General features: G+C 42.9%; 1 protein-coding gene across 4 annotated transcripts in view; it reads left to right on the top strand.

The window, feature by feature from the left end:
* The window catches only part of myom1b (myomesin 1b), a 50113-nt gene that overhangs the window by 17069 nt on the left and 20780 nt on the right, over positions 1-12264 (top strand). For all 4 annotated transcript variants that reach the window (XM_083778017.1, XM_083778019.1, XM_083778018.1 and 1 more), the window contains 9 exons: positions 2271-2432; positions 4494-4655; positions 7747-7888; positions 8164-8363; positions 8605-8658; positions 8967-9091; positions 9413-9596; positions 10435-10609; positions 11055-11176. In XM_083778017.1, the coding sequence (XP_083634143.1) occupies positions 2271-2432; positions 4494-4655; positions 7747-7888; positions 8164-8363; positions 8605-8658; positions 8967-9091; positions 9413-9596; positions 10435-10609; positions 11055-11176 (1326 nt within the window). The remainder of the gene's footprint in view (positions 1-2270; positions 2433-4493; positions 4656-7746; positions 7889-8163; positions 8364-8604; positions 8659-8966; positions 9092-9412; positions 9597-10434; positions 10610-11054; positions 11177-12264) is intronic.

Genomic DNA, 12264 nt, shown 5'->3' with positions numbered 1-12264 from the left:
TATACCTATTATAATAAATAATATCATTTATATAATTATATAATAATAAATAATATAATTACCGGTAGTTTCTATTTTCTATATTAACATATTCATGTATCTGACATTGTCAGAATTGCTCATATATCGTGTCTGCCGGGTTCAAAGCTCATATTATGTCCAAAACAGGATTCAGGATTCAAATTCAAAAATAAAAAAAATAGCAGATAGACAAGCTCTAATCGAGCCACTTCACGCCACATTTCGAGCTTGCACATCTGTTATTTTTGATACTTTTGTGTGACGCTGTAGCATGATCAAGTAGGCCAGGACATTAATTTACAAAAAAGTTAAAATATGGAGATAAGAGATTTCTGCCCGACAGCAACGATATTATATGTGTAATATATTATTAACATTACCCATGCTGCCTGCCTGGGACATGCATGGATGATTGCTTATTCATAATGGACTACCATGCATGATGTCTAGACCAATCTGCAGAGCGCTGACCTGGATGCAATCATAACTGCGGTGTCAATTGGCTCCCATTATTGCCGCTTGATATCGCGGTTATGGTTATGGTCTATAGGGAAGAGGTTCTCTGCAACCTTTTCTGGATCAGGGCCAACTTGAAAATAGAGATGTACTGATACAATTTTGTCGATACCGATTCCGATACTGCCGTATTGGTCGATACCGAGTACCGATCCGATACCGTAGCACTTGCCCGAGCCTTGACTACGACATTGGAGCCCAAAATGTAATTTAGATAGCATGTTATGTAGACCAGGGGTTCTCAACCTGGGGGTCGCGATCCCTCGGGGGGGATGGCCAAAGCATCTCCGGGGGTCCCCAGCCAAAAACGTTGAGATCCCCTGATATAGACCAATGCCTGGTTCATTTGTAGACAGTATACCGTAGTTTTAATGTAGATATTATTATACTGTTTAGACTGATGATATAGGTTATTGGTTTACCCATCACCCTAGATTACTATTTCTATGCATTTGATGTTTTACCTCGTTTCTTCCTGGCCTACTGTAAATCACTCTGGATTAAGTGCGTCTGCTAAATGCCTCAATTGTGAATTGCAATATCCTCAGTCCACAGACTGAGAAGGGGTGAGGGGAATGGAGGCCTTCATGGGAACAGGCTGGGTGGGATAGGGATGGAAATAGACAGCTGGGGAGGGCAGGGAATGGAAAGGAAGGGAACACCCCCCATTCCCTTCCTTTCCGTTCCCTTCCCATTTTGTTCCTTTGGTGGAGAACACTACTGCACTGACAGCCTTTTTGTTCCTTTAATGATGCTATGCAGGGCCAATTGCAAGTCCTACAGGTAACAGGGCCACTGGAGTTCTGGTTTGACCGTGACCGACTTTGGGTGTATCCACTATGTGTTCTCTCTATATGCATGATCACTCTTGCACTTGTTTGCAAATCCTTTTTGGAATACTTTACTGGAAGTGTAATTCCTCAAATAGACGATGAAAGGAAAGGAGTAGTTCAGTAGTATACCGATTTGTCTTTTTCCTCCTTTCACTTTAACTAATAGTTAATATTAGTTAATAATATAAGAAATGTGCTGTAGAAAGCTACAGCCAGATTACTTTAATTAATAAAACATAATGTTTGCTCTTCATGACAAGGCTTTTAGAGAGGGATGCTGTGAAAAAAGATGCTACCACCATGTTGATTGTTGATGTTGTATTGTTTCTAGCTGGTTTGAAAATGTTCCATTTCACAAAATACTCTTTGATTACTCTAAGAATATTTTGTTGTTTTTTCATGCACCTGTAGGCCTAGTTGACAAAGGTTTTCACACAATTGCTGAAAAGAGCCATTTGGATGCCAATGACACATTAATATTAATGTGCAACTAATACCACTGAGTGAGGATGTGGGATTTTAATTCCCGAGTCTTGAACTTGTGTGTAATCACGTGCATGACTATAAAGTGTGCCGCCCGTCGCCACCGCCAAAGATATCTTTGTGATCACATTGTGGTGTACAGTCTCTCTTTTGGTCTGTATATGTATGGTGTTGTATAGTATCTCTGTTGTCATCCTCTGACTTTACACATTCTCTTTATATTCATGTTCTTATATCCTCATCCCTGTCTGCCTGAATAGCACTGAATCTCTCCTGTGAAGCAAGGGGATTGATATTCTGTCAACATCTTTCTGATCAATCCTCTGTCACTTGTCTTACAGTCTTTACAGTCTTCTGCATGATGTTTAGCATGACGCCAGTCCGTGCTCTAGCTGACTCTGGTGTGCTATCTTCTAGAGGGACTGGTTTCTGAGTATGGCATCACCTTCCAGACTCACATCGTGGACACGTTCGGCGTGTCGTTCGGAAGGGAAGGCGAGACCATGAGTCTGGGCTGCACAGTCATCATCTCTCCCGTCCTGCAACGCTACCAACCAGAGATCCAGTGGTACAGAGATGGTATGCAAAATGATTTTGTTTTAATTATATAAGGAAAACCAAAACCAGAATCAAGTTTATTGTCGCATCACAGGTTTACATCTGTAAAGTAGAGTGCAACTTTTTTTAGTGTGCTCCATTATTTGTAGTTTTCAGGAAAGGGAAGAAGGATGGAGATAGAGGAAGAACATTGAGAAAACAACCAGTTCTGTGGTCTTGTGGTTAGAGTGTCCACCCTGAGACTTGAAGGTCGGGGTTTGATCCCCGGCGAGTTCGTACTATAAAATGGGGCCCAATGTCTCCCTGCTTGGCACTCAGCATCAAAGGTTGGATTGGGGGCAAGTCCCTATGCATAGCCGAGGGGGTGTACTTACTACTTATACATCAACGCTACAGAAACAGGAGGCTCCTGCCCTATGGGCCTCATGGCTCGGCAAGGCTTACTTAATGATAAAACAGGACACAGGCATACATACAAGTGCGTGAGGTTAGAAAAGGTGGCATCAGATGCAGATTTGTACATAATGCGCAACAATAGGTAAGGTTGAAATAGCAGCAGGTGCAGCAATAGAACAATAACAGATATGGACATATATTGTAGCCCTTCGTAAGAAAATAGTCTCACATGCAGCCAGGTGACATACCATTTAATCTCTATATGTGCTGCCCAGTACAGCAATTATAGTCTAAAGTCTACTACTGTTTGCCACTGAGCAACCCCACTGCACTGGTGCAATTGCACTTTCTGACACATTAGGGAGTTGAGATTCTCATTCCCATTCTCCCATCAGATTTCCCTGCACTGGTCCCATCATGCATGGATTCAATACAGTGGCCGGGCCTTTTGGTCACAAACCTGACTTCTGTCACCTCTCTGGTCTACCATTGGTTTGTCTGGTGACCAGAATAGGAAGACTACAGATTGCTAGAAGCCTTCTTGGCTCAAGGCTTGTGATCTGGCTCTCTCTAGTGTACAGCCGAGTTTGACTCACTGCTGACAGACACAGCACATTGAAATATAATCTCAATACACAGTGTGACAGTGTGGAATGTGTGACCTATGTCATTTCATAATGATATCATATACATTTCACGATCAAGGACCACACCACCAAATAAAGAAGTTTAACAACATTTATTAACGAAAAGAAGAACTCATGAAACGATTAACGAAACAAATAATGAACGGAAACGAAGATGACCCACGACGGGTCATCTGGCCATCCAGCTGGTCGTCGGGTAATTTGAGCCTAGGTGGGGGTGGCTTCGGGGATCCGCCGTGCCCCCCCCTGGGCACGACGGACCCCCCTTAGGGACCTGTAAAAAGGAGAGGTTAGAGAGGGAGTAGGATGAGAATTAGGGTGGGGGGGAGGGATCACGAAATCGAGAACAGACGGGCGAACCGTGGATGGGCTTTTATATACTGGTGGAGGAGGTGACCAGATTGGAGGTGGCTTGATAGGAGGTGGAGCTAGCTGGATCGGAGGTGTGGTCCTGCTCCTGAACTTCAGCTATGAGCTATGTAGTTTGTGCCTGGGCAAACAATAATGAAATATCATTCAATTCGTATTTTTTTAATGATAATATGATTTTCCTAGCCTGGCATGGCCAGACTAGATTACACACACAGACTACACTGTGTAGATATTACATTTATTTTGCACTGATGATGATTGACGATGATGATTTTCCTAATATACAATTATCAGACTGTAGTTTTATATGTTTACAAACACTGCTCCAAAAGAGAATCCCCCCTCCTTGACCAAGGAAGACATTATAGGCTGCTTGGCTTCAAACAGAGCTAGCTACTCTGCTACAGTGGTCTGTAGGACCTACCCCCTGGTCAAGGAAGACTTTAGGCTTCAGGGGATTGATTTATCGGTGGATACTTTATTAACAGTTTGCAAAAAGTACAGAGGTATAGGCTACAGTTATACAATAATGCTAAAAGGAAAATATAAAAAGCCCTGTGGTCCTATGTATTCAATTAATCAAGACATATGGGGTGAGTTCACACAGAATGTCTCTACACAACATACAGTGGAAATGTTTAGGTGGTATCTGTCCCATCTCTTCCAGACGTCCTTCTCAGTCCCAGCAAGTGGACCCACATGCACTTCAGCGGAGACAAGGCCACGCTGACCCTCACACACCTCAACAAGGAGGACGAAGGCCTGTACACCATTCGTGTCATCACCAAGTCCGGATACGAGACCTACTCTTCGTACGTCTTCGTAACAGGTGCGGGGGCATAGTCTGTTATAACTTCAAACAAAGTGAATAATGCCTTTCTGTCTGTATGCTATTATGATGCATTATTATGCTGTTAATGTGATTTGAAGTCACAATCTCTTCAGTTTGTTGGGAGTTGGGAGGGATAAGTAAACAGTGGCCTTAGCTGTGATTATGGACACAAAAAAGGGTGTTACCAACGTGTCATTATTTTCATATTATTCATGGGTAGTGTACTGTAGTTATAATAGACACAGCCTCTTGTTTATGGCTTGCCACAATACAATGTTTCCGTTGGCCTGGTGTGTGATCAAGGTCACCTGTCTCTTCCTCTGACACAATATGCGGTATTTTATTTGTAGTGTGCCCCCCCCCCCCCATCCAGTTATTACACTGGCTCAGGGTGCAGTCTGAAGAAAGAGAAACAAAGGGGGAAAATTAGGAAAAACATAGAACAAGACAAAGAAGACTAGACTATGACAACCATAACTCAGTCACACTGTCAGTCAGTCACAACAGGAGGGGGTGAAGTGAACCTATAGTTATTTACATTACAGTGAAAAGGTGGGTCTTAAGCATGTTTTTAAAAGTCCCTAGGGTGGGGGCAGCTTTGCTCCTCAAAGGGAGTTTGTTCCACAACTTCAGTGCCAACACAGCAAAGGCCCAGTCGCCCAATCTTTACTGTACTAGAGACCGTGGAGTCTTCTTATACAACCGATTGTGAGATCTCAGTGAACTGGAGCTGGGAGATGGGTCTATATACACAAGATACACAACATAACATTGAATACTCTCGGCGTGTTTAGATGTGGGTGTGGTGCACGTGGTCTTCTTCAATGGATGCTGGTAAGTAATAAAGACCACAGAGAATGGCAGCTACATGGCATCGGTATGAATAACGAACATGGAATGGCTGAGCAGTGGAGCTTATCTGAATTATTGTGGCTCGTACACAGAATGATGAGGTGACCTTCATGTGTCGTTGGCTAGAAGAATAGACACCTGCTCCGGTGTCTGGCACGCTTCAGGGTCACCCAGTAAAACAATGGCCAGCTATTATATAGTCAACTATTTCCTTGATGTCCCTGACCTATCAGAGCCCAGTGTAGCCAAACCTACGGTAGGGGTTATTCACAGTGGGAAGAGTTTTGGCTGTGGACACTGCAGATGGATGTGTAATTGTGTATATCCGCCTCGAGGAGAGACAATAGGCTACTTGGCTTCCTTAATAGAATCCATCCGTCTGTCTGTCTGTCTGTCTGTCTGTCATTTCAACCATGCTTCTTTGTCTGTAAGCAAGTTGTCCTCACTTCTGAATGTAAACGGTACTTCATGTAGTCAACTTTGAATTATATACACTACAGTATAGTCAACCGCAATGACTCGAATGACTGTGACTGTTAAGGTTGCTTTTCTGTATAACAAAACTGTGAATTAATTGGGTGATGTATAATAACCTCATCACACTCCAAACCAATGGATAATAACTCAGTACTCCAACATACTTGTATATGTGGGACATACAAGAATGGGTTCTGGCGAAGATGCCATACAGTATGTAACATAGGACAAAACACTAAACTTGGGACAATAACAATTTACAGCACAAATAATGTGTAAATGACAAATCTGCCAACCAGTCAGTGTAAAATTAAAGAAACTTCATCACAGGCTTCACAGCATACTAAAACAAAATATCACTTTCTGACCTGTTGGATAAGAAAATAAAATAAATTAATACTGCTTTGCTGGGGTTGTCGCCTCAAGAAAATGAAAAAATCAACTTTAATTCTCTGACAGACAACTTTAAGAAATTAGATCAATTACGTAAATAGAGTCTCAAATGTACATTCCACACTCTACAGTCCACAGAGTCATTTTACATAATAGCCAAGATATTATACAGTATTACCGTAATTTCCGGACTATAAAGCGCACCTGAATATAAGCCGCACCAGCTATTTAGGGGGAAAACCAAAGCCGCACTGGACTATAAGCCGCATAGAGGCCATAGAGATAGATTTAGAAGGTCCCCTAGTGGCCGTTAGCTGTAAAAATCCATAGATTAGCCGCACCGTTGTATAGGCCGCAGGGTTCAAAGCATGAGAAAAAAGTAGCGGCTTATAGTCCGGAAATTACGGTAGCTAGCTATAAAAGTATGCCAAAAGTCTTGCAAAGAGGCCTTGCTTTACCCATAGCCACGACCATATCTCTTTAAGAGTCTCCCCTCTTATCCCATTTCACTCAGGGGCTGGCTGCAGCTAATTCTGTCCCTGCTGCTACTCTTTGCTCCAGGCTTGTGTTTAAGACCAGGGACATTCCTGGCACAGAGCCCTTTGAGCCCCACAGTTTGAGAAAGGGCTAAGGACACTTAAAAACACCCAGCTGGACTCAAACCACTCTTACTACACCTTCACGTGAAAGCCGTTAATTTGGCTTTTAAATTGATTCAAATTGTATTGTTTCATATGGGGTCACGTGTACAGTACATTGTATTGTGTCAAATACCAAAATGCAGGGCCAAAAAAATAGTATGCATACTATGCTCTATTGGTAGACTCATGAACTGGTTTTCTTTGCACCCTGCAGCTGTTAGAGCCCTGAACAAAGACGAGGAATAAAAATAAAGTCAAAACAAAAAGAACCTGCATTCAATCTCTAAAATAATCCCATGGAGTTTTCCCTGTGTATGTGTATTTATGTATACCTACTACGGCACATTATAAAGTATAATCCAGATACTAAATCCCCCCCCCCCCCCCCCCCCCCATATTCTGCACATTTCCCATTGCTGCAAAAAGTATTTTATACTATTGCCAACTTGTTTTTTTTTATCTGCTGAAATGGCTATTTTCCTGTACTATTGCGAACTTCATTTTCTTTTACTTGTCTTTTTATGATTAAAAAAAATAATAATCACAACCAGTTTAGTTATATTGTAGATATTGTTAGCACAGTCTTATGGAACATGCCATGCGAACATTTCACTGCTTGTATCTGTATGAGTGAGTGAGAACCCTCTTGAATCTTGCATTTTGAATGCTACTGTTAGCATGTGTACAAGTGGTAACACTGATGCGTTTTCTACTGCATCCATCAGATGCTGAGGCTGAGGTGGAAGGGGCACCAGGCGCCCCTCTTGATGTGCGCTGTCTGGAGGGCAATAAGGACTACATCATTGTGAGCTGGAAGCAGCCAGCTATTGACCGCGGCAACTCCATCCTGGGCTACTTTGTTGACAGGTCAGTCACTACCGGTGTTGATTTTGACAGAAATTTTTTATGTATATTTAGTCATAGTCTTTTGAATGAAATTCCATTCTCAGTCATGAAATGCTTGAAAAATACAGTATGCCGACTGAAACAAATGTTATACTCAGAGAAAAAGGGAAAATCCAAGGCTAATACAACAGAACAGAATCCTTTGCCTGTCTAATCCCCTCGACTGAGAACGCAGGAACGTATACTGCTGAACGTCTGCTTGAATGTGTGCAATCTGTTTCCTCGTTGTGTCTCAGATGCGAGGTCGGCACCAACCACTGGACCCAGTGCAATGACACCCCGGTCAAATATGCCCGTTTCCCGGTGACGGGCCTGGTGGAAGGACGATCGTACATGTTCCGCGTGCGAGCTGTCAACAACAGCGGCATGAGTCGCCCCTCCAGAGCCTCTGAGCCAGTGGCTGCCATGGACCCGGCTGACAAGGCCCGCATGAGAGGTACCGGTGGCAGGTCTTAGTGTTGAACCGCCCCCACACTGCCCAATGTCCATATGTTTCTGCATGTTATGAGCTTTATTTATATTTTATATAGCACTTTTTTCATACATCGGAATGCAGCTCTAAGTGCTGTACCGTCCCTAATAATCATTCTAATTTATTTTATGTAAGTAAATGTCTCAATCTTTCATGTTTTTAGCACGATATAGTAATCTTCTGACACCTGTGTCTTGCCCTTAAGGTACATCTGCTCCTTGGACTGGTCAGATCATTGTCACAGAGGAGGAGCCTGCAGGTAGGATATAATAGAACTCCAAAGGGATTCAAGACCTTTGAATGATTTCCATCCTTATCGCTATTAAAGAAAAATTAAATAAGCTAAATCTTGGCCCAGGCGGTGGCGTAACCGTCTGGGCACCCGACTGGTAATCCAGTCGCAGTGTGCCGCGGGTTCGACTCCCGAGCCCGACACGGCCTTTACTGCATGTCCCCCATCTCTCCCGTTTCCTGTCAGCCTACTGTCCCTTCAAAGAACTAATAAAAGGCGTAAGCCGTAAAAAATAAAGAAGCTAAATCTTAATGCGTCTCTCTTGTCCCTGTCAGAGAGCGTGGTTCCTAGCAAGCCACATGATCTGCAGGTGAACGAGGCCACCAAAAACTACGTGGTGCTGAGCTGGAAGCCACCGGGCGAGAAAGGCAACGAGGGCATCATGTACTATGTGGAAAAGGTAAAGTTTGCCGAAGCCTTACAGAAATTGTCTGTACAGTGTGGACATGATGATAACAATTATAATATGTATTGTATATGATGATGGTTGATTCTCAGTGATGGAAAAAGTACTATTAAAAATGTTTTACTAAAAGTATCGATACTGCAATGCAGAAATGTTATAAGTAAAAGTCTGAAATTCTAAATTTACAAAAAGTACAAAAGTAGAAAGTACTCATTGTGCAGAACCGTGTGTACTCAAGTAACAAGTACAGTACTTGAGTAAATGTACTTAGTTACATTATACCTCACTGATTCTTCAGTCCTGATGTTGTTTCAGTGTGTCGCTGGCACAGACACCTGGCAGAGAGTGAACACGGAGCTGCCGGTTAAATCTCCTCGCTTCGCCCTGTTCGACCTCGCCGAGGGAAAGTCCTACAGCTTCCGGGTGCGCTGCTGTAACTCCGCTGGCGTCGGGGAGCCCTCGGCCCCCACCGAGCCCACCACTGTCGGCGACATTCTGGGTGAGGAGGAGTCATTTGCATCAGACGTACCGATGACATTTTTTCCTTTCCCGATACCGGTTCCATAACCAGCGTATCAAGTATCGACCCGATACCAGTATCGGTATCGGATCGGTAAATCAAATCAAATCAAATCAAATCAAATCAATTGTATTTGTATAGCACATTTAAAAACGACTCTCATCGTACCAAAGTGCTTCACAGGTCAAAGAAAACAATTCGATACAGTGCAATACAATACATCAGTGAAACAATAAAAATAAAAAAATAGAAGAAAAAAAAACAATGCATAGTTATGGTACAGTAGACAAGAGAAACAAGAGAGCAGTTAAAAGGCAGTACGGAGAACGTATCCTATAAAGTGCACTTAAGACTCTCAGTGGAGGGGGCAGATCTAACAGCGAGTGGGACTCCGTATTGACCCGATACCAGTGAGTAATGTTATGAAATCTAGGACAGTGGTTCTCAAAGTGTGGTCCAGGGACTCTCAGGGACTCTAAGGGTGTACAAATGAGAACCAAATGGACCTCCAAGGGTCCACTCTCAGAGTTATGGGGCTCCTTGAAATTTAAAGATAGGAGAACCACTGATGGAATAGATACAAATTCAAGAACACTGAACAGTATGCGCAACATCAACTGAAGAATTAAAAATAATTGATTACTGTAAATTACATACACATGTGATAAATGACGTGGTATCGGATCGGCACAGACTGGCATACCGATACTGCATCATTTTAGGCAGTATTGGCAGCATTACTGATACTGGTATTGGAACAACTCTATCATATCATCAATCATTTTGTTGCTCCTAACCGTCTTTTTCCTATCCACAGCTATCCCATCGGCCCCGGGCAGCGTGGTGCCAACCAGAAACACAGACACATCAGTGGTGGTCTCCTGGGAGAAGTCCATAGATGCCCAGGAGCTGGTCGGATACTACATCGAGTGCAGCATCGTGGGCAGTGACGTCTGGGAGCCCTGCAACAACAAACCTGTTAAGGGTACCAGGTAATATCTGCAACACTCCATCACCCCAAAACACAGTTTTTCTTGGCAGAACCGCTAGCCCCCAGCGGTTCTGGTGTTCTTGCGTCATTTTACTGAGGTTAAGGTTACGTTTAGGGTGGTTATGCATAGTTTTACTGAGGGTACGTTTTGGAATCAGTCTAGGATTAGGCAGGATTAGTTTTACTGAGGTTAAGTTTAGGCATAGTTGTATTGAGGTTAAGTTTATGAATATAGCCAGGTTTATTGAGGCTAGTTACGTTCATGAATACCTGGTGGCGACCTTTCCGAGGTCACTGGATTTGACCCGGCCCGGGGCAAACATGTTTTTGGGCGAACTTTCTCGTATTCGTAACAATCTATACATTGTACGTGATTTCTGGTGCCAAATTGGATTGAACAGAATGTTCTTCTCAACGTGTAAACTTGTGTGTTCCAATGTGTTCAGGTTTATCTGCCATGGCCTGAAGACGGGAGCAACCTATGTGTTCAGGGTGAGAGCACTGAACGCCGCTGGGATCAGTGACTGTTCCCCGGAGTCTGAGCCTGTTGAGGTCAAGGCTGCTATCGGTGAGTAGAGTGAAAAGGTCTGGACTGCTTCACACAAGAGGGTAAGGCTGATAGGATCAGATACGCACAGATAATGAGACCCAGAATGCATTTTCAGCCGCACTCAAAAATGACCTCATGTCCAGTGTGTTGTTGACCAGAACAAGTACTGTAAATACATAAAGTACCGGTAATTGTTTTAATAATATATAATTATGTAATACAAAATAGATTTCTTTCTTTCTTTCTTTCTTTCTTTCTTTCTTTCTTTCTTTCTTTCTTTCTTTCTTTCTTTCTTTCTTTCTTTCTTTCTTTCTTTCTTTCTTTCTTTCTTTAAATGTTCCATTATTTACAATAGTTGAATTCAGGTTCATGCATTGGAATAATAGGCTATAAACCTATATTTATGCCATTTATGTTTTATATTAAGCTATATTGCTTAAAGGAAAGTTTGATTTCTGGAACAGTATTTCTTACAGTGTTTCCATACTCCATAATATACAGTATGTCTTTACGTCGGCTGCCAATGTCTTTTCCTGTCCATTGAGACATTGAGATACAGTATGTCTTCAACTGTACCATCTCTACACTTTTATATGTTCTTGTTTCACATGGTTTCCACTCCGTCCGCTACCTAGTCACGCCACGTTATTATGCACCTGTCATGTACCCCACCCGCCCCACCCGCCCATGCTGCCACCTCTACCCCCCTCCCCCCTGCTCAACCGGAGGTGGGATCAGGGTCAGGACTTGTAGACTTCCTCTAATTTGGGTCGGCACGACCCAACTCATTGGTTGTTGCAAACCAACCAACCCAACCTTGCGTCCGTTCCGCTGTCACGTGCACCACCCACACCCCTTTCCTATCCTGGACACGATACGTGTCGGCAACCCCCACCCTTGTTAAAGGTACACCCCCCCTCCCCCACAGATGGTCTTACACCATTCCCACTATAATGGCTTTGATTTGCATTTGCGTTTGTTTTATTTTTCACCACACTAACCTAGTAGTATTGCTCATGTTGGAACTTTTCATTCACATAACTGAATTCAAATTAAACCACTCAAATGTATGAATTATTACAAGCAGAAATGTGTGTATTAGTGTT

This window comes from Protomyctophum parallelum (assembly GCF_964188405.1).
Source record: "Protomyctophum parallelum genome assembly, chromosome: 12".
Classification (NCBI taxonomy): domain Eukaryota; kingdom Metazoa; phylum Chordata; class Actinopteri; order Myctophiformes; family Myctophidae; genus Protomyctophum; species Protomyctophum parallelum.
Note: the sequence above shows the minus strand (reverse complement) of the source record. Positions and strands in the feature narration are given on the sequence as shown.